The sequence below is a fragment of the Uloborus diversus genome, chromosome 3, assembly GCF_026930045.1.
Source record: "Uloborus diversus isolate 005 chromosome 3, Udiv.v.3.1, whole genome shotgun sequence".
Lineage (NCBI taxonomy): Eukaryota > Metazoa > Arthropoda > Arachnida > Araneae > Uloboridae > Uloborus > Uloborus diversus.
The window spans coordinates 14,993,365-15,019,866 of record NC_072733.1 but is presented as its reverse complement, the minus strand read 5'-3'; the positions used below and the strand labels follow the sequence as shown (position 1 = coordinate 15,019,866).

At 32.4% G+C, this 26,502-nt stretch overlaps 1 protein-coding gene across 1 annotated transcript in view; it reads right to left on the bottom strand.

Moving 5' to 3' along the window:
• Nucleotides 1–26,502, bottom strand: part of LOC129218040 (syntaxin-binding protein 5-like) — a 215,511-nt gene that overhangs the window by 95,442 nt on the left and 93,567 nt on the right. The window contains exons 11-12 of the mRNA XM_054852219.1: nt 22,847–22,919; nt 6,138–6,288 (exon numbers count right to left, since the gene is read on the bottom strand). Coding sequence (XP_054708194.1) covers nt 6,138–6,288; nt 22,847–22,919 — 224 coding nt within the window. The remainder of the gene's footprint in view (nt 1–6,137; nt 6,289–22,846; nt 22,920–26,502) is intronic.

Sequence of the window (26,502 nt, the reverse complement as noted above, 5' to 3'; positions counted from 1 at the left end):
CGAGGGGGGGGGGATTGACCATAGAAACATGTTTTATTTTGAAAATAAAAAATAAGTGAAATTGATTAAAAATTAATATTTTCTCAAAAACAAATGTACTAACAATTTCCTGAAGGAAAAAAAAAAAAAAAGAAATACTTTTAAAAATAAAATAATTGTTTGCACTATAATAAGCCGACTGAAAGTAGTACAGGCCAAAATAACTTCCAACTATTAAATGATTGAAATATTTACAGGATACAAAACAACAAACTTCAAACACAACAAACAATTTTCGGTGAAGCTTGTGTTTGATTTTAACATAAGGTTACTCATACGAGATTGAAACACAGAAAATCTAATATAAATATTAGGGATCCTTTTGAAAAAATTGTACAAATTATTTTAATCTTCAAAATTTTGTACAATATTTCAAAAAAAAAAAAAAAAAAAATTGCGTGACTCTGCTGATAAACATAGAAAACAGCTAAATTTTTAGAATTTTTCTTCTAAAAAGTATGAAAATTATAATTCTAGGAAATAGTGGTACCACTGTTTAGCTAATACGTTGCTCTTTTATCTATTGTATAAGATATAGTAAGTAATATTTAGAAATTTTTAAAATTTTAACAAATTGAAAAAAAACTGATTAAAATAAAAATTTTAAACAATACAAACCCTGCCAATTACAGATATTAAGTATGTATTAAAACACTTTAAATAGCTGAAACAAAAATTAATTTTTGCCAGCGATTCCGTAATTAACTTTCTGACATTCGACACTCTTAAAGAGCATGAATTTCGCAAAAAAAAATTTTTCAATTTAATGATTTTAATAAAAATATAAATGAACTTAATTCTTTTGCATTTTCACAAGGCATAGTAAGCATCATAAATGCAAAAAATCCTATTCCCCAGGCGGATGCAAAGAGATTGCAATTTTTAAAAGTGAACGCGTTAAAAGTATAAAGAACGGCACATAAAAGAATTTATTAAAGTCAATTATTTTAGAATTGCATTTTAGAGCTCTACAATAAACGTATTATTAATAACAATCGACGTAATTGAAGCAAAAATCAAATTAAATCAGCGATTTAGATTTTAACTTTTTGACTTTCATAAATGTCCAAGAATTTCGCTTGAAAATTTTTAATTTGTGATTTTTATAGGAATAAAAAGAAATTTCATTCATTTGCCCCTAAAAAAGCATAATAGGCATCAAAAATCAGAAAAAATTCGATCCTCATATCGGATGCAAAGAGACTGCTGTAATCAAAATGAAAGCATCAAAAGTCTAAAAACGGCAAATAAAAGAATTTATTAACGCAAAAAAATTTTAGAATTGTACTTGAACAAGGCTACAAGATGTAATATTATTAATAATTATCGACATAATCGTCAGAAATTTAGAGTAAGGGAGAAAAATCGGATGAGAGGGGAAGAAAAGAGTCTAACAAAAAAATTGGATTTCCGGTATTAACAGACGAAAAAATGCCGAAATTCCGGTATAAAATAACCACTATGTATCAGATTTACGATAGAAGAAAATCTTTAAGGCCATGTAAAATAAAAAATAAGGAGTTTGTAAGGAGATAATAACAAAATTCAGGAGTTTTAAGGGCCCTTATTTTCTTTTCTTAAAAAGCAGGAGTTTATAAGGAGTTTGTAAGGAACGTACGAACCATGTTGAGAGTTTGAAGCGAAAAAAAAAATCAGTCAAAAAATACCAAATTTAATTATTTCGGGTCCTAGATCCCCCAACTTATATTTAGAGAAATAATCTGCATGGAAAAATATTACTACTTCCAAAAAACTTGACATTTGTGCGACAAAAACTAATGAAGATATTCAAGTTCAAAGTTTTATAGGACCATACAAAAAGATGAGACTGGAACTTATGGCCGTTCAGAAGAGTGACTGGCTGTTGAGAGTAAAAAAGCAAAGTCGTATTTATATTTTTCATTGCTATTCAAAAATGAATACAAATGTTATGTCATGACACACAAACACACTACAAAAGCTCATACATTTTGAAAATCACTCCATGCATGCATATAATTTTAAACCCTTGTTAGCAGCTATATTTTCCTCAAAAAGTGTTATTGACGGCGAGTGTAAAGTGGTGTAAGTCATAAAACAATGTGTTTTTTATCTGGGTAAATATTGGTGGTAAGATCCTTCGGGCAATTTTTGGAGCAGTAAAAGAAAACGACACTTGGAGAAGTTTATATAACTTTGAAGTATACAGTAAATACAGACAACCCAACATCTTAAGAGTAATTAAAGCCAATAGAATCAGATGGCTGGGGCACGTATTTAGGCGTGCAGATCAGGACCCGGTTAAAAAGCTAACTTTTTCAAAGATTGAGGGTACAAGGAGAAGACCAGCAACAAGGTGGCTGGATAGTGTTGAGAAGGACCTTAAAATTTTGGGAGTGAACAGGTGGAGAAACCTGGCAACGTGGCGTACCGCCTGGAGGAAACAGACGGAGAAAGCCTTGGCCTGCACCAGGCTGTTGTGCTGATGAAGAAGAAGAAATATTGGTGGTACCGTTGTCAAACTTTTTGGTTGCAATTATTTTTCAATGGAGATTAATTCTTTAAATATAAGTTAAGAGACTTGGGGACCATATAAAAAGTTTTTTAAAAAAATTTCATTTTAAACCCTCAACACCTTAACTATGCATCTGATTTTACAGAACTAACTAAACAGTTTTGCTGAAAAAGCAATTGCAGATAGACCATGGAATAACTTAAAACAGCTCAGAAGCAACTCTTTACTGAATATTTTCAAGAAGAAAAAATTACATATCAATTCAGAACCTTATGAGAGAACATTATATTTCACTTATCGGGCAGTTACACCTCAAATAGCATTACAGTTTAGTATTGTTTATCGTATCTCAACATTACATACATATATCAGCTAAATTATGTTACAGAACTAGAGGTGGGCAATGTCGCTCTTTTTAATGATCTGTTCATCAGAGGATCGTTCATTCTTTTGATCCGTTTATTCAACTCGTTCATTTGAACGACTTTGTTCATTTAAAAAGTTGCAGGTGATTTTTGTATGACACACTCACGTACAACCAAAATGTTTCATTAGATCAGTAATATTCTTTGAAGGAAAAGTAACTAAAATCATCCAAAAGTAAGAATATATGCCTGTGAGAAATAATTAATAAAAAAAACTTATTCAGGTTTAGAAGTATAAAGGAATTACAGTTCATTTTGTAAAATATTTTCCAGTTGCCGAATTATATGTTTTCCATTCCAAAAATCCCAGGTTCCATTTCAGCTTGTCAAAAAATTAGGTTATTAATTTTTTCCAGCTACAGCACTACCAATAGACCATGTATAGCAAAAAAAGTAATTACAACTATATTGGTTGCTCATCCGGAGTACCAGATAACTTAATTAAAAAAAAAAAAAGATTCGCTTAAAAATGTCAGGAAGCTTCAAAATTATTCCACAGTACCGATGAAAACAGGAAATACCGAAATTTTTTTTTAAATACTAAGCACTTTTTATAATGCACTCAAAAGAACAAAATAACTTTTCTGGATCAGAAAGGACAATATTTAAGTATTTCTGTTGTTTTCAATTTTTCCAAGAAAAGGACTTCACAAATCAGGAAAAGTACGGCTCTAGTCAGGTAGAGAATTTCTAATTATCATTATCTAACTTTCTGTTATAAATTTGAGTGTTGAAACATGCATATTTTTTTAGGAACGTTTAGCTTGAAATAACTTGGGCCGCACCTTTCCTCATTTGTGGAATCATTTTCTTGGAATAATTGAAAGCTTCAGGAATACTTAAATATTGCGCTTTCTGACCCAGAAAAGTTATTCTGTCCTTTTGAGTGCTTTATAAAATGTGCTAAGTATTTTTTAAAAAATTATGTTATTTTATTCTTTTGAGGGTAAATGTATTTCAGAAATAGATTAATGTTACCATCACAAAATTTCACCTCTTTTTTTACATATGAATGCTTCATAATAAAAGGAAAAAAAAACTAGATACGTGTCTAAAACTTGAAGTATTTGGCACTAAAAATTAGTCCTTGTTCCCCTCTAGGATTTGTTTGTGTGCTAATTTAATTACAACCATTTAAATATTAAAGGTTTTTCAAACAAATTTAGGGTTCACAACATACAAGTTACTTGTGATAAAGATCCTAATATGTGTCTTTACTTAGTCCTGTTTTCGATTATTGTCATAGATGAGGACAAAAATAATAAGAAAGCAATAAAAGTGGATAAATTTCACGCTTGCTCCACAGAAGCCTTGATTCAAAATTTTTATTATGATCAACATTAATGTATTGCTGCTGTAAGGCAACAAAATTTGTAACAATGGGTTGTATATTTAAACATTTAATGGGGAAATTACATGAAATTTGCTCTTTCCATCGTAACCCAAATAATAATTTTATTTTAGAATTGAATTTTTCAGCGTTAAGTTGTACCTTAAGATTAAACAAATCATTTAGCAAAATCCTGAAGCCTCTAAGTGATCTAGTTGCTAAGATATAAGCAAAAGCAGGCCTCAGATTTTTCCGTGACAATCAGGCCAAGTATAATAAAAGTGCTTAAAAAAGGCAATACTTTTTGAAATAGGAAAAAAAAAAGACAGTAATAATCCTTATAAAAAATCTATGGATACTGAATGTAAAATAAACAACTTGGAAGTTGGCAAGCAAGTTTAAAGCAAAGCGAAATCAATGTACTATATTGTTCGAATTAATTGCATACTTGCCTACCTTTGAAGAAAAAAACAGGAGATTCCACAAGAGGTATATAGGTGATTCACCAGTGACATATTTCACAACAAAATTATTAAATTATGCTTTTAAATAACGTGAATACTAAACTTAAAGTGAAATAGGGATTTTTTACAGATGTAAGCTGATTGATAGTAGCAAGAAAAATATAAAATACTGCAAACGGAAAACCAAATAATGAGTCTGCAGTAGAGCTCAAAATGAGAAATTGATGATTAAAGTTTTACAACTTGTTTCTTGGATTTCTGACTTTTTGTTCTTTATATTCAAAGAATGTGTCGATGCTATCATTTATAATGTTTTATTTTCTAGATTCATTTTTACTGAGCATGAAGACAATTTTGACAGCAGACAGAAATTAATTAAACAAAAATTGGCTGTAGAATGAAATGCTTTTTTTTTTTTGCATAAAAGAATTAGATATAAATACTTTAAATGCATTTAATTTTTAAGAATTTGGATTTTAAATAAAAATTTGAACAGAAAAAGCTGAATATTTACTTGAACATTTATGCAAAGATGTATTAGTTTTATTATTAACCTATATCAACTATTCAAAGGTAAGCTAATTTTAATACTCTGTTACAATAAACTTAAATAAATAAAAATGATTCTTTACTAAGTATAAAAGTTTTATCTACATAATTACTAAGGGGAAAAAGGGTAACTGCTCAGATACCACTTTAAAGGCTTAGTATTTATCACTTACGATCATATTGCTTTAGCAAACTACGTAAAATATGCAGATACTACTTTTTTGCTATAGCTTTTTTAATATTTTGCATCCACGAATTGCCAAAAAACTTGAGATTTAGGTAAACTAAATTACTAATGATCACCCGGTGACAATAACTCAATTTTGACAAAATGTGCAGATATTACATCTGCGCTTAGCATGGCAGCATAGACTTATAAATCTGATAATGACACCACATGGTAGTTATAATGAACAACATATAGTTAAAACATTATTATCAAACTTACTACCAAAAGACAGTTTCGTAAAAATGTATACAAATGACCTACGTTTTGGATACAAGTAAAACACAACTATACAACACACTTGATTACAATGAATATAGCATTTATATTTAATTTTCTTTGTTCAATCAACAGAGGGAATGTCTTATGCAAATAAAAAGAACTCTGAATCAAAATTCCTTTTTTGATTTATTTGATTTTTTAGTTTTTTAACAATTCAGCTTTTTAGTTATCAGCAGCAAAAACTCTGGCAATTTAATCGTTGGTATCATCAACCGCCCTAGCAATTAAATCAACTTAAATTCCATTTATGATGCTATAGTTCTTCACCCAACAAGTTAATCATAAATTTACTTTGAAAAAAAAAACTCTTCACACTAACAAAAATTACCTTTTCTGAAAAACACTGATTCTTTTTCCCTTTAGCCCCAGTAGAGTATAAGGCAGGAATTAAGTCATCAGGGCAGTCAGCATAATATGAGCAACAAGTCACGGGGGATTCATGCAAATCCATAGGATATGGGTTTTGATAACATGGATAACTGTAAATGTTTTAAGAAATATAATTTCTTCTTTTTGAACAAAATTATAATTTTCTATTATTTATGCTAAATTAGGAAAAGCATCATTACTTTTTGGAATAAAATACCCAAATGCAGATGATCTCAACATAGATCATCATTTACATCAAAAGTATACACATTATATTTTATGTGGAAGGGCCAGTCAGGGTGAAAGAAAACAGAATTTCAATGTTTCTACTTCTGATACTTCCCCTTCTTTTGGATGAATAGAGACATAAAATTTTGTGCATTGTGTCCAAGAATACCTTCTCTGAAAGTAACCTGATAGGAGAAATATGACTTTGCCACTGTTTGTTAGCGAAAGAAATCATGTTTACATTTACCCCAAAATGATTCCATTCACACCAGACTAGAGAGTAGATGTAAACCCCATTCTTTCTCTTTGTGCTTGATGTAGGTGGATAATCATAATATACATAATCAGTTTAGAAGCTTAAGAAGTTCTACATCAACAATATTCAAACTGTGGGACCCAAGGAATCCTCCAAATGTAATCTAAAATCATTTTTTAAAAAAATGATATAAAAAAATTATATTACCAGCTAAAGTAATGTAAAATACACAAAAAATATATTTTTCATCAATAATTAACCTTCTAAAAAAACAATAAGTTTGACAAACTTATCTCAGAGAAGAGCATTTGTGGGATAAATGATAACTCCTAAATTGCAAAACAAAAATAGCTGGGAAGATGAAATTCAAAAATAAATGTTTCTAGTAACCTTCCTAGTAGCAAGTAAAACTAGTAGTTGAAACCAGTAACTTTACATTTGTAGACCTGCTGGAGAGGAAAATGTGAGATCACTTGTCTTTAAAAGAAAATTTTTTTCTCAAGGCCAGCTTCAAACAATGATGACATCTTGGGTCATTCTCACAAAATAGGAAAAAATCATGTCTTTACCAGGTGACACTTATAAAATGAAAATGATAATTGTTAAACATATTTTTTTTTCACTTTTCTGTGTTTCAGACCAACTTGTAAATAACGTAATAAAACAGAAAAACTCTTCAGTTTTGGTCTCCTTTTCTGAAGAAAGAAATTTCTTTATTGGAAAGGGTTCACAGAAAGGTTACTAGGAACTTTCAGAATAAGATTATGATGCCAGATTTAAAAGTCTTAATATGTATAGCATGGAGCAAAGGAGTTAGAGGGGACATGATTCAGTTGTTTAAATTTATCAAAATGAAAGATATTATTGGGTTAAATTTTTGCACAGAAGGTCTCTGGTTTAAGTTTTTAAATCTCAGGCTAATTTGGAAATTAGGAAAAATTATTACATTCGTAGGGTTATGGGCATTTGGAACAGCTTACCGGAAAAGGCTGTAATGAGTAAGGGGGGTAAATAGCGTTAAGAGGGGTATTGATATTTATTAGGTTCAAATTAACTGACTAGATCCAGCCTACCTGGGCCCAGAGTCTCTTGCTAGTCTCCAAATTTGTATTTGTGTTAATAAATGTATTTCTTCGAAAAACAAATTTCTTCAAAAATTCATTACAAAAAAATGTTTTTCTAAATGTCAGTTTGAATATTTTATAATTAATGTTGTTTTCGCAAATTCAAAAATGACTTTCACAAGTCATAATGTGAAAACTCTGTTTATACTTTCAAAACAGAGCCATGTAAGGTGGATAAACACTCATGCTAAAATGCAAGCTGATGTGTGACAACAAAAGCCAGTGTCTAGACATGACCAGTCGATTTTTTCACACTATACAAAAGGAACCAAATGGATTTGCAAGGCGGTCAGCAAGTTTTCAACTTTTGCTGTGGTCAGTAGAAGTGACGTTCAGAGATCAGAATCTTTTATAATGTCCTATAGGACCAAATCTTTTGTACAAAGGAAAATAACCTTTTGAGATGACCAATGAATAGAAGGTCAGAGTTCAATCTTTTTCTCTTTGTTTTTTTGTAGTTATATTTTAGATCATTAGTAACAGTAAATGTTGCAGATTTAATTACATTAGAGAGTAGATTAGCAATATGAACACTAGGGTGGTTCAAAAAAACCTCTTTTCAGCTAGAGTCCAGGACACCCAATAATTTTTTTAGACTTACTAACAGTATTATGCTGTAAAAGTTTTAGCTTCTTACTAAAATTTTAAGACGGTGCTCAATGACCCCCTCAATTTAACATTAACCATAGCATAGAAAATGTCACAAATTTAGAAACATTTAATTTCCCCAGCTGTTTTTTTTTTTTTTTTGTAAATAATTATTTTTTGCAATGTATATGCATAATACTAGCGCATATTATAATATGTACCGTTGTTTTTTTATTTCAATGTATTTTTTTAACCCACCTCCCCATACTGATGGAGTTTGGGGGAAGGGGTTGAGCACCCTCTTTCAGTTAAAATAGGAAGCTAAAATTCTTCCATTATATTGCTATCCACAAGTCTGAAAATATTGAGGGGTATCCTGGTATATAGGAGAAACTTTTCTTTACATGTATTTTTGAACCACCATATATGACTCTACTGCACAACTGTTTAGAAATGCACAGAACTCTCAGCATGTCTTCTATGTGTTACCTAGTCTTCACTCACCAACAGTTTAGTTTCTTAAATTATAACAAGGGTGGGAATAGAAGTTGTTTCCATTTACCCCAACTGACCCAACACTAAACTACAGCAATAATATAAATAAAATTATAAATATAAATTAAAAACTACTTTGCATATACATTAGAGTGGTCACAAGATACATGGGGAAAAACTTTTTTCAACTAATCTTTTGCGGCACCCCCCTTAAATGTGTCAATAGACTGGAAAATGTGATTTGCAAAGTTTCAAGTCATTTCGATGATATTAACACGTGCCGCAAAGAGGCTCAAGTTACAAAAAATAGCAAGTTATAGCATAAAATCGTAGTTTTTCATCTGTGAAACCAAAACTATTCATTCTAGGAACTTCGTTCTGGTTTCATTTTACAGGGAATTTTATTCTCTTTAGGTCTAATTTCATTCAAATTCTTGTAAAAGTTGATTGACTATTATTCAGGATTTTCCAAGTCAGGTCGTAGCTAATATCATCAAAATCGCTTAAAAAGAATGAATCATTAAAAAATAAATTGTATTAGTTATTTTAGTTAATGGTTGTAACCCCCTTACAATGCTAAGTAATCAGAGCAAAAACAACAATATTATCAGAAATGTATGCAGTGAAACCCCGTTACAATGAATACCGATACAACAAAATATCTGATTTAACGAAAGAAATTTTCAGCCGTGATTTGATTTCCATTACGTTGCCTGAATTTCATTACTAATAAAACCTTGTTACAAACAAAAGTTCTGGTAATTCGAAGTTTGTTGTAACAGGATTTCACTGTACAATAGTTATGTCTCTAAAACTCAAAGCTAAAATAAACAACTGTGTGTAAAACTTTTGAAATTAGCTGTAGAGGCCATAACTATGGAACGTTGCTTTATTCTTCGGTGGTCAGAGCTAACCAATAGCTTAAAAATCCCAGTCCTGTAAGGGCTTTCAATCCCCTGGAGTAAGAAAATTTACAATTCCCAGAAAAGTGGTCTGTGTTCTTAGACGGGGATTTGTTAAGGCTTCTGCAGTGCAAAACTGCATTTTGTGAGTACAGTTGTTACAGAAAAAGTTTTTGTATTTAGCAAATCTCTACCACATTTTAGAAGTTAGTTTAAAAGATTTGATTTGCAAAATAGGTACGTAAACTACTCCTCAACCACATATTTTTCAAGAATTTCAGGATGAATGATATAGATAAGAAGCAATCCAAAGCAAGTATAGAAGATTGAAAACAAAATAAGCAATCCTGGTGAAATTTCAAGCATTCTTTTTGAGAAATAAAATCAGTAGCAGCCTAGTGATGACTACAAGCAATTCATTCAACTTTGCCTAACTTGTTTAGGGAGTCTTTCTCGAAACAACGTTACTTTTCGGGTACCTGGCACTATTCATCGCACCAGATGGATGACAAAGGCTAAATGAGGTAGTGAGAAGCAAAGGGATGTAAGTGAACTTTTTAAAGTTCATTATAAAACGAATTTAGAGTTCAGATCCTAGGCTTTAATTGAACATTTTTTCTAAATCATGCTATATAACAGCTCCTACCAGAGCTACTAGTACCAATTCTTGCCCCTCAGCAGAGTAGAGGTTCCCCTATTATTATAATCATTATCTTCAAAATTTTAATTATGTCAATTACATCCCTTTGCTTCTCAGTGCCTCAAAATTACTGCCTACTCTTTAAAAATATTTTTTTTTCATAGGTCAGCTTTCCTTAATCAATTTAGAGATAAAAGGTATTGAAGTTATTTGGTTGTTTATCATCGATATTTACGGAAAAGTATGGTTTATGTCTGCGGTTCAGCTTTGGCCCCCAATCAAGATCTACAGTTAGTAAAATCCTTGGTTCAATACTAGAGTATTTATGAAGATGATGTAGGAACAGAACTACATAAAATAATTAGCCATCTGTGGTCCTGAACTCAGAGAAGGTTGCATTTCCCATTTCCCTTTTTTGGTGATACTTAAAAAAAAAAAGAAAGAAAGAAAGATCAAAACAAGGGAGGCTGCAAAATTAAAATCTGAAGTAGGAGATAATGAAGACCATGATGATAGGAGTACGAAAGCACAGCTCAATCTGAAAGAAGCTTAGTTTATTGGACAAATAGGTAGATTTTTTCATTTCTCCTCCAACTATTTAAGAGATTGAATTTTTTAAAAGAGATTCGAAATCAATATAATGTTTTTAAATACTGACCTTGATGAATAGTGTAGAAACCAATATTATATTAAAACTAAAAAGATAATAAAAAGTTGGGGGGGGGGTCAATTAAGGGTTGTCAATGTCACAGCTGAAAGAGGTGTAAAACTAATTTCTAACTAGCCTGTTTCTATTGCAAGTTATATCTGAATGCAGGCACATTTTTCTACATTCATCAAAATCTACCATATTGAAGCCATTACCACTTTAATTTGTCAATGAAAAGTAATAACGTAATGATGTATGTCTTTTCAGTGTATGTCATTTAATAGTATAAGTAATAAAATGCATTAGATTTTTTTTCTTTCTTTTTTGTAGTTTGTCTCTTTGCTTTCTCTTCTAAACAGCTTAGTGTCTTTATTTTAAATCAGCAATTTATTGCATTTAATTTTTAAAATACCTCCAAATGAAGCTTTTTTAATGGATAAATTAAAATTAACAAAGACCAAATAAATGTAATTGAATATTGCAATGCTTTTAGATCTTTGCATGAAAATTCCTTACTGATGATATCTTCCATAACCTGACCTGAATAATGCCAAGAACCATTCTGTAACTTTTATTAAAAAGAAATGGATGAAACATCTCATCACAAGAATAAAATTTCCCATAAAATGAGACTAGAACGAAGTTTCTAGGATGAAAAGTTTTAGTTTTAAAGAGAAAAACTACGATTTTTTGCTAAAAATCGCTGTTTTTCGTAACTTCAGCCCCTTTGCGGCACGTGTTAATATTATCGAATTAAGCTGAAACTTTGCGAATCATGTTTTCTAGTCCATTGGCACATTTTAGGGGGGTGCAGCGGAAGAAATTCGAAAATCGATTTTTTGTGACCACCCAAATACACATACACTTTAGGCTGGAAAATGTTACAACGTAAAAGTAAAGATACGTAAATGATAAGTAATGTAACATCAAGGAAAATCAAAAATATTTTTGGGTAGACTTTAGTGCTCAAAAATGTGCGTTTTATTTTCTTTTGAAATCTGTAATTTTCCACGACACTATTCCATGAACCCTTGCTTAAAAGAACAAGTTCAATGAAAAGAAATTTCAACCGTGACATTATTGACTTAATTCAACAGGAAAAAAGAAAATCATGGTCTAAACTACATTACTGTTCAAATTAATGGGGAAAAAAGCTATACTTTCAGAGTCTTAAGATGATTGCTAGCTAGCTCCAGTAGATCCCACCATGCAATTCTGTCTTAATGTCATCTGGATGTCAGCTTCATCTACTTAGGACTGGTTTTGATGAAATATTTGAAATATTTAACGATTTTTCAGTTGATTTCAGTGAGAAGAAATAACATTTTGCATCTGCTCCTTTTTGGGCATCAAAAACTTACATAACACCTAGAAGGTTAACAAAGATAATCATACTAAACATGTACATATAGGCCCGAACTGCCCCGAAGGGCAACTGGCCACATAGCAAATGAGCCCCCCCCCCCCCCCCCCCCACCATTCGAGAAATATAATTTTTTAATTTCTTGCAAAAAGATTTTTTTCTTTTGCCTTAAAAAAAATTAAATTTTTCTTCTTCTTTAACTGATGATTTTTCTACCCCCTGTTCATGACAACTTGAAATTCCTAAGTGCAAAAGTTCTAAGATAAGTCTTTTAATTAATCGCTGAGGAACCTAGTATTATTTTGACTCTAAAATTTGTTTCTCTTCTTTCCAATCATTGTCACTGGTGTGATTTTAAAGGTTATTTGAGGGTCAAAATCCCTCGCTCCCACAGCCTTGAATAGGTGTCTTGACAAGTAAATCATGAATTCCTGGAACCACAATAGCTTACTTACCCAGAATCATCTGCAAAATTCTGGCAGAAATTTTATAGTAACAATTTGGAGAGAGGAGATGAGAGTGGGTAGACATGAAAGAAGGTTCAGCTTTTCTCTTGGGTGCTTTGATAAAAGTAAGAATTATAATTCATTAGTGTTTTTAATATTAATTTAAATTTCACCTCAATATTTTTCCAATATGAAAACTGTATAGGGCCATTCCACGAAACTCAATAATTTTGTTACGCATGTGACGCTTCATACATTTCATTAAAATAATAATTTAAAAGGGTAATGAGCAAAATTTTGTTGTTTAGGTAATCACAAATAGGTCTATACATTGAGTTATATAGGACCAGGACGGATTTTAAACACATTTTTCTTATGGGTTCAAGTAGCCCCACTTTACAGTACAGCAACTGCACATTGATTTAAAGGCAATGTTAAGAATGAAAAAAAAAAAAAATCCTGTGCAATAAATATTATTAAATAGGTCCTGTTTTATAAAACAACGCTTATTTTTTGGAAAGCAGGGGTTGCTTTTGGCTTACTGCTGTAAACACTTCATTTTCAATTGTTTTTTGTATGTCAAAGAAAGACCATCTCTTGTAATAGTTCAGCGGCATTTGGTGAGCATTAATTCAGCCCAATGACCCCGATATTTGAGTTCCATTGTAAAGATTTCTTGGTGAAACATTTCCTCATTCTTACTGCTCATAGCTTTAGTTTTTAAACAAAATATCTTGGAAGAAGTGAACAAAATAGAGTTTTAGAGACACATCATTTATCAATGGTCACAGAACATTGTTTGACCAACTACTTTTAGTTCTCGTCTTCTCTGCTGCTTAGACATATTTGTAATATACCCTTAAAGGCTTTTTGGGTGTTTTCCTCTAACCTTGCAACTTTTTTTTCTTCAAAAAACAGATTTTCATAATTGCACGTACTTGAAGGGCTGTTTAAATTCTCTCCTTTTCCTTAGCTTCAATATATCTTGGAAATGTCCCCCAAGGTATCGGAAAATTGTCTTTGTTCACAGCTTTCACAAAGTTCTTCATTATTCTCAGCAGAATGAGCATGGGTGGAAACAGAAATGTGTGAATCTAACTAGAACGCCAAATTTTGGCTAATTTTGGGCATTTCTCTTCCCTGAATTTAAATTTTTTGTAGTTCATTTCGGTTTTTATGAAGTGAGATTTTCTATCCCAACCTAGGGGTCGAATTTTGGAGGACAGTCTGTCCCATAGGGGGTGTTTCTATCTGCCAGGAAAAAAGAGCATTAGTGAGAATTTGCTATCCTAGTTGTCCCTGAAAACTAGAGCTAATCTCAACATCTTATGGTGATTTACGTGTTTAGCGAGGCAAAATACTTTGGAAAAAGCTATTTTTGAGCCGGATGCATTTTTGGTGTTGACTAGCGTCATTAATTGCATTAAAGTTCCATTAAAATGGAAATTAATCAGCCAAATCCATTTACTGCTTGCCAATCTTGTGGAAAAACATTGCTTCAAGATTTAACTTGAGAAAAGCCTTGAACAGTCAGACAAAAAGCAAAAATATTCAACAATACAACAATCCTTGCTATCAACAGGTAGTTGAGATGATACACTTAATACTGAATCAGGTTGATGAAAGCCTTCGAACATGGAACTAAAAAGCTTACAACTTGTTTTTTATACAACTTAGAACCAAAGTCGTAGCCAGGATTTTGTTCGGGGGGGGGGGGATCTTAAATTTTGGACAATACTAAAAAGTCACGTGCTGCTATGATTTTTGAAGCATTATTGCGCGTTGGTATACATATGATAATGGAGAGGGGGAGAATAAAATAGAAAAAAAAATTGTGAAAACGGGGGTAGTGAGAGGAGGCAAGTGGAATTATTGGTTGTTTTAATTTCTTCTTTTGAACAGTATTTTTACTGAATTTCCAAGAATTAAAGCTATTTTATCAAAATGTTTAAATGTGAGCAAATGTTTCTTTAGAAATTTAAATTTATTATTATTATATCATTTAATCAAAATTCCATAATGTACAAGTTTTGTTGGCACAGAAAATGATGTAGGGTGTCGTAAATGTCGCAATTGCGAAAAATACCAATGACATGAGGACCGTTAATTGGCCCTCAAGTTGGAACATGAAACAATATGTACCACCAATCACTTTTCATGAGCTTTGAAAGTCAGGAGTGCCCAAATTATTGTTTGTAAGGGAGGAGCAGACCTCGGAGTACTTTTAATATTTTGAAATGCATGCCAAACTGACACTGGATTGGGTATCTCACTTTAGACGCAATTTCAAAAGACAGTTTTTCAAAATGCAATTTCAGGAAATATTTGGTAAGTCTTAAAAATGCACTTTGAGGCTGACCCTGTAAAATTTTGTTACAGTAAAACCTGTAAAGTTGACCACCCTTGTAAGTTGACCACCTGTCTATGTTGACCGCTTTTGTCAGGAACGGAATTAGTCCTATCTCATATAATGAAGGAAAACCTCTGTAACTTGACCACCTCTCTATCTTGACCACCTGTCTATCTTGACCACTAATGTTTGCCAAATTTGGTTAGGAGTATTGTAAAAAACCCTTTGTAAGTTGACCACTTGGTTTATTTTTTTTTTTACTTTCTTCAGTAAATTATTTTATTTTATTATTTATTTATTTATTTTTTATTATTATTATTATTTTTCATAGCTTTCCAAGAATGTTTTTAATGCTTTGATGACGGAACAGCATTTTACTAACTAAACAGAAGCATAAAGCTTAACGCTGCTCATTATTCTCCAAACTTGTTTTTCATTTGTTGTTCTATTTGAGATAGCTTTTTGTACTCTGTTCAATAAAAATAGGTGTCAGTACTAAAGTTCAAAGTCTTTTCTTTCAGTTGCAGTTGTTGTGACAACACAGGAACTGTGCTAAAAAGAGAAGGCCCGGATCTATACATTTTGATTCCCCTGCAACAAAATATGTATTGCCCATACCTACAGGCCAGCAGTGTCTCTTAGTAAAGTGAAGAAGTCTTAGTACTAGTTTTTTTTTCCTATTTGTTCTTCAATTTCTAGGGCCGTTAGCCCCTTTAAGGACGTGGGCCTCTCGCACTGCGGGTATGCAGATCTGGGCTTGCTAATGAGTAAAGTTACATGTTTCTGGTGCAAGGGATTAAGAGATAGGACATTTTCATTTTGCCTTTATGAACTGGGAGAGTCGAGCTTGTTGCTCTTCGTGCTATAAGTTTTACATAAAAAGGCTTCAAAAAGAAAATTAGCTGAACTTGAGATTAATAACAAGTATGAAATATTAAAATTAACTGAAAATGGAAAAAGCCAAAGAATATTAGCTGGCATATAAGGAATTTCTAAAACTAAAGAGTGTCTAATATAGTTAAAAACAAGGAAAAACTAACAAAATTATTTGAATAGTATTTTTAATTATTGTTTCACTTTCAATAATATTAAACAATGAAAATGAGTTGAACAGAAAGATTAAGGGTGAATTCCTCCATAAATGAATACATAGTGCAAGAAATGACAAAAAATTAAAAAAAAAAGTATTACGGCCCTTTATAAGTTGACCACCTGTCTAAGTTGACCGCCAAAGTACTGCACCGCGAGTGGTCAACTTACACAGGTTTCACGTATTGAAGTTTTAAAAATGCAATTTTGGGCTACATGTTAATATGTTAGGGGAGAAGGTGATTGGGAGAAGGTGGTCTAAGTTGGAAAATTATAAGGTCTACGACTGATGACGTTGGGGGAGAAGAGAAGAGGTTTGGGGGAGCTCTTAAATTTTTGATAATAAGACTTTAAAAATGCCATTTCAAATTTTCTTTCCGTGAGTTTACAGGAAGAAGATGGAAATTTAGGAGCTTTCCTTTCTTAAAAGATAGTCTAAAGTTATCTTTCGTAACGTTAGACAAGGGAAAGAGGTTCCCTAGGGAAAATTGTTTGCAATTGAAGTCCAAGAAATATGATTTTTGATTATGTTTGATACAACGGCACCGGAAAATAAGGGGGCGGTAAGTGGCTATGTCCTCCCATAAATTTTTGAAATCAAAATTCTGAAAATGCAATTTTAAGTTACCTTTAAACAATATTAGGAAGGATAGCAGAGATTGGGGACTCTGGTCTGGAAATCTTAAAAAAAATTAAGAGCCTAAAAACCTAATTTGAACTGTCTTTGGTCTTGACAAAAGGGTTAAAACCCTCTTTTGGATCAGTGGTAAGTGTCAGAAATTGATGCCGGGGCATGATCCGACTCTCAGGGCCATTAGGAAGTCTAAAAATAAATAGGAGGTGTATGAAAATGAAGGCCTCTTTATTACATCAAATGTGTCTTAAATACAGGGGCTTTTGCCCCAGAAAGTTTAAGGATTTGAAGTTTTGAAAGCGCATTTTTGACAATCTTTGGTAATGTTAGAGGTATGAGTGTAATTACAAAACCCTAAATTGTTACATCTCTAATTATTTTAATAAAAGGGCGGTTTAGGAGGTCGCCAATGAAATTTTTTTTAATTGTAGTTCTAAAAACGCAGTTTTAGAAGATTTTTGGTGATGTTAAGGATTCCAGGACTCGACCCTGCAAATTTTCTTAACTTCTAGCTTTAAAAATGCATTTTAGACAACTTTTGGTAATGTAAAGACAGGTTCAGGGTTCACTCCCCAGTCCTTTTTTGAAATTGTATTTTTTAAAATGCAATTGTTGATTATCACCTATTATGCTATAGAAAGGGAAGTTTGGGGGCTCTCCCTGAAATTTTTTCAAAACTACATTTGCAAAAACTAAGTTTCAACGATCATTACCATTGTTAGGGGGAAGAGAGATTCGGTGTCAATCCCCTGGATTTTTTTTTTTTTTTTTTTGAACTGAAATCTTCAGAATACGATTGTAATTCCATCTTTGGTATCGTTAAGGGGACCGGTAATCTTTCCTAATTGAAGCTCAAAAAACAAAATGTTCGTTGATAATGTTAGGCAAAGAGTTTTTGGAAGCTCTCCTCCAGAAAGTTTTCAAAATTTAAGCCGTGAAAACTAAATTAAAGACAATCTTTAATGATTTTACACAAGACAGGGGCCGGGGCAGAGAGACATTAATCCATAAAATTTTGAAGTTAACCTGAAAACTTAGGTTTTAGAACATCTTTGGTAATGTTAGAGGAAGCAGAGGTTTGGGGCCCTTCTTCAGAAATTTTCGGGGGCTATTCAACCAATACTTTTTGAAATTGAAGCCAAAACAAACGTGATATTGGGGGGGGGGAGACATCTTGAATTTTTCAGAGTTGAAGAGCAAAAAAAAAAAAAATTGACAGTTTTTTTATAGCATGCAAGACTTTGAAAATTGGGGAGGGGGGGGGGCGTCACCTCCTTTCCTCCTCTGGCTATGGCCTTGCTTAGAACTTTAGAACAGATGCCATCTTCAACAGGAAAATTGGCGCTTTCAGTGAACACATAATGTTAGTTCGTGCAAGTATTTATTCACCCCCATATTGAGGCATTTATACGAAAATTGTAACTTAAATTGGAATGAAAAAAGAACTATCAATTTGATTTTTTCGAACTGGTCTATAAACCTTCCTAGTACAAAAAAGAGCAAACAGTGAAAGCTTCAGCCAAAATCTGCAGGGTAGCTTCTGAGATCTTACGGAAACACACACACACGTTTATCAACATTCATTTTTATCTGCAGTAGATGCCGCTTAATGTGATCACTTTGGGACAACTATAGTTTGGTAAAAATAACCGAAAAGAATCCAGGAAACACAAAATAATCTCTTTTTTTTCAATTAAGGAGCTTTTATTTTTAAGATCACAACAACTCAACTAAGCGCTGTTTTAAATTATAAGTTACTAAATGAGCAGAATGGAAATAGCTGAGTCATAAAAGGGAAAAATAAAATATGCAATTTTTTAAAACATAGTAATAGGAGAAATAAAATATGTCCGCTTACTCTTGCATCTTTTGACCTTATATTCGTTAACTACAGTTTCGAAGCAGATTCAACTTCACCATCTTCTCCATGGGTTTCGCTTGTTGTTTAAATTTTCATTTAGCTTCGCTTTGTTTTCAATCTCATCGCGATTCTTTAGAACTTACCAAGTAATGTCTGAGAAATTTTTAGCTGTGCTGCAGCATTTCTTTGACTGATCATGGGTAAATTGTCAAAGCATTTTAAAATGTTAATTTCTTTCTTGACAGTTAAATCATTGTGCTTTTCCTCCATAGATAAAATGCTTGACCGTTCAGATTGAAGTTTTTAAAATGACTGGACAGGAAGAAAATTTTTTTTGCTTTACTGATAGAAGGGAACTTGTTTTCCTGAAAGCTACATTGATTCTAAAACTGGGAGAAGATCGGCACCTGCAATCACGGACATGTCTCGTGACAAGTTTTGCGTGTCCAACTGAAAGGCATCTTAGGAAGGGAGTCTGTGGTCACTGAGAACAAACTTCCTGTTATTTTCTTCCTAGAAAAAGTTTGTATTGCTATTGAACACCACAAAATGGCACACAGAAAGTTAGTGTTGTCAGGGTTTGCCTTTGTATTTCTGCTGCTTGAGGAACAAAAACAAAAACAAAAAAGTTTATGAAAAAGTAATAACAATAAACGAAGAGATTGATTACAACATCCGACTTTTTAAACACGTGTTGACATACAAGTGTTCCGGGACTTCATGATTCTGATATATATAACTTTAAGCAAATGATAACATTAACCGTGATCACATTAAGCGGCTCCTACTATATATAGATAGGATATGTGTGAAACAAAATGACCGTTTCCAGTGAAATAGCCATATACATAGTGTAGTTTATAAATTATTATTTCTTAACAAGTGAGATACATTTCCTTTATGTTCAAACCTTAACTTTTAAAACCTTCAATTTGCTTTGTCATTGCTATATTAATAGAGCAAAAATATTAAGCAATGCATACAGCAAACTACAGAAGTTGACTTCGGATGTCCCGCTCGTGAAGCATGCAAATAAGTTACATTTTAAGTCACAAAGTTATTTGATAAAAAAAATTCTGTGTCAAGAGTATCTTTATGTCAAATTTAAAGATTAGAAAATGCACTTAATCCTGTATAGTTAAAATATTAAGATCTATTACAAAAGGTTGGTGGAATTATCGACTTGAATTGTCCCGTACGAGAGAGGGTGGAATGGCCATATAGCTTGTTTTGTTTCTGTAACAGGGTATGAGGAACTGCACTATTTTCCATCTCAATTTTAATTACTAATTTTTTTGCTGTCGTACCTCCAATTTCATGCACATAGTTTAAGCATCTACAGACGGCTCTATCTTTAGCTGGCAGAAAGCAACATCTTGTTGTATCATTTTGTCTCCTTTCCATTGTGAAAAATGCCCATGAAATATTTTGTCACAAATCCTATGGCAGAGCAAGCAACAAAAAATTTCAGCACTGGAAGAGAAGTAGGGAAGGAAGGTGTGAATTGGAATTGCAAGGATGTAGCTCAGGGTTATCAGATTCTCAGAACAGTTTGTTCAAAATGTCAAGAAACATATCTATTGACAACATAAGGTCGACTTTAGAGAAAACACGGTTCTTTTGTCTATAGTACTCCCAAAAGAGAGAAGGAGGAGAAATTTTGCAAAACTTTCAGTTAGCCCTTTGAAAAGCTTGATGAGATTTGGAGCCAGCCATGGCAAAAAAACCAGATCGGCTACTTTTTGCTCAATCTAGCAATCAAGATTAAAGAATCACATTACGTGCACAGTTGGATACAACAGGGGTCAGAAGTAAGGACAGCAATTCATCGAATTTTGGTGGACATACACTAACATCTCAATCTCCCAGCAAGGTCAAAAGATAAAGTCAAAACACACTCTCTTTTTGAAGGTCAAGTTTAAAACAGCCTCTGGAAGGGATGAATATTTTTTCCTCACTGCATTTAAAAAAACATTTTAAAGCAAAAAATTAAATAAAAAGTTTTTTTTTTTTTTTTTTGTATTTTGGAGCTGAGTTGAGAAAAATAATTTTTGTGAATTGATAACAATAAACGAAGTTTTGATTACAAAAAGCAATGTCTTTTTAATGTACTTGTACACAACAGGGTGGAACTTGGCACAATTTTTATAACATCAAGCTACTGATAACAATAACCGTGATCACATTGAGTGGTGTCTACTGTATAATATAAGCCTGAACCAAAACAGCAAAGATAAACAATAACCATGAACAATGTTAAAACTAGAACCAGTACTTAAAGTACTAAACCCAATAACATAAAAGAAAATGAAAGTAAAGTGAAAAGTCGCAAATCAAGCTGAAACAAAGTGAAACAAAAAATCAACAAATAAGGAAAGAATTCAGAAAAATGCAAATGCAAAACCCATTAAGCCAATTTTAAAGCCTTTTTTTTTTTTTTTTTTGCAATTATTTGTAAAAAGTTTCTTCCATCCTCTCACAGCTTTCTTTGAACTACTATGAATTTATTGATCTAGATTTTATTTGTTCTTTTTCTTAATTATTTTTATCTGTCAGTATTTTCCATTTGCTGTTTTATTTGGCACATATTTTGAATGTTTGTTTCGCTGTATTCCCAACATTTTTCAGGTTTTTCCTGCATTATGTTTGTTCTTCCTCTCTCTAAATAAAAACAACTGATTCGTTACAAGTTAAATTTATTTTTCTGGATTTTTGGTGAAATTTATTGCTAAACTTTTTTTTAGAGGGAATAATGTAATAAATTTCAGTTTCAAGTTCCATTTTGTCTTGTTTGTTTTGTTAAGATGCTTTTTTTTACTATTTAAGCTGTCTTATGTCAATTCTGATTGCTTTAACCAGATGTCTTTACATCCAAAAACTCACTATTTTGTATTAAAAAAGGGGTTCCTTGAACCTCGAAACACATGCATGCAGTCATCTGCTAACTTCGTGCAATAAAGTGCTGTTAAATTCCTTTTACTTCTTTGCACAAAGGGATTTATTTATTTCAAAATCAACTTCAGAGCCCATGAAAAAATAGCTTTGACCCATTTAATTTGAACAGTATAGTGCAAAGTAAAATTGAAGATTAATTTCAGCTTTGCAGAAGTCTTTTTTAACAGAATTGCAAAATTATATGAATATTATATTGCTTCTTCAAGTATATTATTTTGGTATCTTTCTATGCTAGAAATAAAAATATTGCTTCAATATATAACATGTTTTGAAAACTAAAGAAAAAAAACAGGAAATCTTCAAAACATTTTATAAACGATAGTTAAAAGTTAGAATTACTTTACTGTTCTTGAGAAGAGTAAAGTGTAAGAATTATTTAATTTATGTAAAAACTTGTTTTTGATGGCTTTTTTAAACAAAAAAACAAGGTTTAAGAAAGGCATCACAATAAAAAAAAAATCAAGATCAGCATGAGAAATCCAGAAAAAATAGCTTTTTATAAGTGGCTAAATAGTACATTCATTTTCTGCCGAATTTGCGGGTATTTGAATTTAAAGTCCAATACATGACTATCAACCAAAAATCGAGACAAAATATTTAACTTGAAAGCAATGAAGCATATTTAAGCAAGAAGTTGTAGAACCGCAAACATATTTGGTTTGCAAAAATGAATTATACCATTTTTGTGACAAAACTGTAATGATTAAAAGATCGGACCACCAAAGAAGAACAAAAACTGGTTCCGCTATTCAAATGATTGACAATTAAAAATGTTCACACACTAAGCTAATTTAGTTCTGTACAATTTGATCATGTAAAAGAATAAATTACAAATGAAGTACAATAAATTTTATAAAAGGAGGTTTTTGGATGAAACCTCTTTGACATAAAAAATATAAAATAAAGAAGTAAGAGCACCCCCCCCCCTCCATCTTATTTGTATTTAATCCCAATGAAAACAACATAATTCTACTGCAATGTTAATTTCAGAATAAAATATTTCAAAATGTCAATGCATAAATTTTTGACCTGTTTAGAAATAAGTTTTGATTTAATGTAAATAATTACAAATCTCAACAAAATCTTACCCAGAACTAGTGAGATCTATGACAACTAAATCATTATATAATAAAACAACTATTGCATATGGATCTTGATAATCTGGAAAAAAAAATGCATTGTAAATCAAAATGGTTTAAGCAATCAGTAAGAGTTGTCATTAAAAGAACTAAATCTGGTACCCTATATGATTATATTTTTAACATTAGAATAAAACATACTTTCTACTAAAAGCTGTTTTTTTTTTCTTATGAAAAACATTATCATTAAAATTTCATTTATAATGAACTTTATAAATAAAGAAATAATTTCATTGTGCAGGATTTTGTAGTTTTGTTACATATGATTGATGCAAGTGCAGGTTTATACAGTGGTGTACCTATCCCCACCCCCCATTAGAAGTTCAACAAAATCAATAACATTAGTGATTCATTTTGAAAACATTAATCGTGTTCATTCTTGACTCAAAAATAGCGTGCATTTTTTCCATCTTCATTTATAATAAAGCATTTTTTCCCCCAAAAGAGCAATAATGTAGGTTTTTTTTTATGCCAGAGGAATAGTTAAGTGCAAATAAACATAATTTTTACTAAGAACAAGAAAAATAATTTTAAAAGAAAATCTAAAATAAAAACATTTAAAAATATTCTAGTATAATAAGAAAATCAAAGGAAGTAGAAAAAGTAAAACTTTACTCTGGGCCCTATTTCAGACATCACTGTCACAAAGAAAAACTGGTGTGTTTGTGTGGGGGGGGGGAGGGCAAGAGTTTGGCTGTCCCTTAATTTTTTCCAACGCATATATGATTAATAGAGATGGAGTGTGGATTCAGCTTCTGGTTTTGGAGGGAGAAGGGAGTCATTACTAGATAAAGATCTATGAACCTAATCCTGATGTAAACATCTACTCAAAAATAGGGGAGGTAGAGGTTTTCCCTGGAAAGTTTTCAAAATTGTAGTTTTAAAAATGAAGTTTCAGACGATCATTGATAATGTTAGGTGTTGGGGAAGAAGAGGTTTGGGTGCCCTCCCCCAGTAAATTTTTGAAATTGAAACTCTGAAAACGCAGTTGTGGATTATCTTCAACTTCAACCATTCTTGGAAGATGGGGCTACGTTGGTTACTCCCCTGGGATCATGGGTGCAAGCATGGTGATGCATTCAAGACGGAAAATATTTTCAGCCCCCCCTCCCCCGCCCGCATGCGGGCTTAAGGAAAAATTTGTGTATAAATGTTGTAGATTTTAATAACGCCAGTTTTGGAATATGTGTTTGATTTAAAATTTAATCCTTTAAATTGCAATATTTAAGCGTTTTGGCATCATAATTCCAAAAAACCTAATATCCGGCAATAAGGGGGGGGGGGGATCTGGGGGCTCGCCCCCAGACATTTTTCCAAATTTGAGTCCAAAAAACGCTATGGCAGGCCATTTTGATAAAGTTCCGGGAAAGGAGGGGTTCAGGGACTCTTATATCAATTATTTCAAACTGATAGTCCGAAAATCACAATATTGGGCAACCTTCAAAAAATATTAGGGAAAGAGGGGGGGGAGGAGCTCTGGGCTCTCCCCGAAATTGTAGCTTTAAAAACGAAATTGTACTCCATCTTTCATAACGTTTGTACTCCCTTTTGAATGAACTATTGAAGGGATGGAGTTCAGGAACCCTCCTTCTGCATTTCAAAATTGAAGTTCAAAAAACGCAATTTTAGACGATGTTGGATAATGTTAGGGGTAAAAGCATTCGCAGCTCCCCACCATTAGTTTTTTATTGATCGTAAACATTTTTATTGTAGCAATAAAATCGCTTAAGACATAAGATTTTCACTTTTGCAACATAAATCAGTTCTGATCGGAAAGTCTACCCAAGGTAGCGCCAACAAAGCACAAAAGAAGGAAAAGTGTGGGAAGGGTATGGGCGACTAATGATAATGAACTGACACCATTCCCCCCACAGTCTTCATTTGAAAAATAATTCTTTTAAAAGATAGCAGGTGGTGAAATTACAATAAAAAAAAGCTTAAGTGAAGTAGATATATTTTTTGAACAAGGTACCCTTTCCAATATTCATTAATTAAAAAAAAGTAATAGGGGAACTGAATCCTAACCCCAGGCAGGGTCCCCGAATCGCATCCCTCTTAAGACACTCAAATATAGCCTAAAGTGGCGCTTTAAATATTTGAGCATCAAAATATTTTCGCTCTGAGTTCACTACAAATGTCCGAAATTTCAATTTATAAGGCTTCAGTTCCTTTTTTTTTTTTTTTTTTTTTGTAGGAATAGTACCCCCTTTACCTATAAACATGACTTATGACCGCCTAAAAAGTTTTAATACTTTGATTTCGGAAACTTTTTGAAAGAATCTTCCAACACCCTTCCCCTTAAGTCATCCAAACATAGCCCAAAACAAAGCTCTAAAAATTTCAGAACTGGAAATATTTCGGGCTGGGGTGCGGAATACCCCCCCCCCTTCCATTGTGTTTACTAAACGCAGTGTAAGTTTTTGTTTAAAATTTATTTTTCTATTGAGAAAGCAACTCCACTCCACACATCGCCATAGACAACCCAAAGTTTTAAGATCTCAATTTCGAAAATGTTTCGAGAAAGGCACCTGAATTCCCTAACTCTTAACTCACTCAAAAATAGCCAAAATAACATTTCAATACTTCAGCACGGAGAAATTATCCGTGAGAAAGACCCCCCCCCCCCCGAACTCCTTCCCCTAAGTTCACTAAATTTGACTTCAATTTGCGGTTTCCACTTTTCATCACCGAAGATTTAAGAATTTAAATTATAAATTTATTGAGATAAAGACTTCCAATTCCCTCTTCTTCAGTCTTCCTAAGATTACCTAAAGCTGAGTTTCGAATACTTCAGCTTTGAATATTTTTTGGGGAAGAGGAACCCCGAACCCAAAGACAGCCTAAAGTTGCGCTTTTAAGACTCCAGTTTCGGAATTTCGCCCCCCCCCCCCAAAGAGAGCTCCCTCCCTCCCTCTTGACATTGCCAAAGACAGCCTAAAAGTTCTAAGACTTCAATTACAAACACTTTCCGGGAGAGGGTCCCAAATGCCCTTTCACTTAAGTCATTTAAGTATAGCCTCAAATAGTTTTAATACATCAGCTACAAAACATTTTCATGTTAGAACACCAAAACCTTATCTCATACATTCACCAAAGATTGCCTAAATTAGTGTTTTTAAGACTCCAGTTTGATTTTTTTTTTTAAACTTCCCCCTCCCTACTTTTACATCATTAAAGAGAGCCTAAAACTTTTTGACTTTTAAATTTTTAAGAGTTTTGCAGAGGAGAAATATCGCACCACTCCGAGCATCAAAAATGGTTTTCAATTCATTTTCGATATTTTATGCTGGAGTCCTTTAGTAGCCCCCCCCCCCCTCCTCTCAGATTGTCCAAAATATAAACGTTTTAAGATCTCAGTATCATGAGTCAATTTGCGGACTTACCCTCTTTGCAAGAGCAGCGTTTTTTTCACAAACTCGTGCTGCCTTTATTTTTCTCCTTTCCTTTCTCTCCCCCTCCCCATATGTCTATTCTAGCGAGTATTAGATTCAATGACATTGGAATTTAGTGATTCCTCAAGTCTTTGTCAAAAATGCAGGAACGGTTACCTATCGGTGTTTCCAACCAGCTTGAAATTTTTCCTCGATTATTTCCAAAATTCCCAA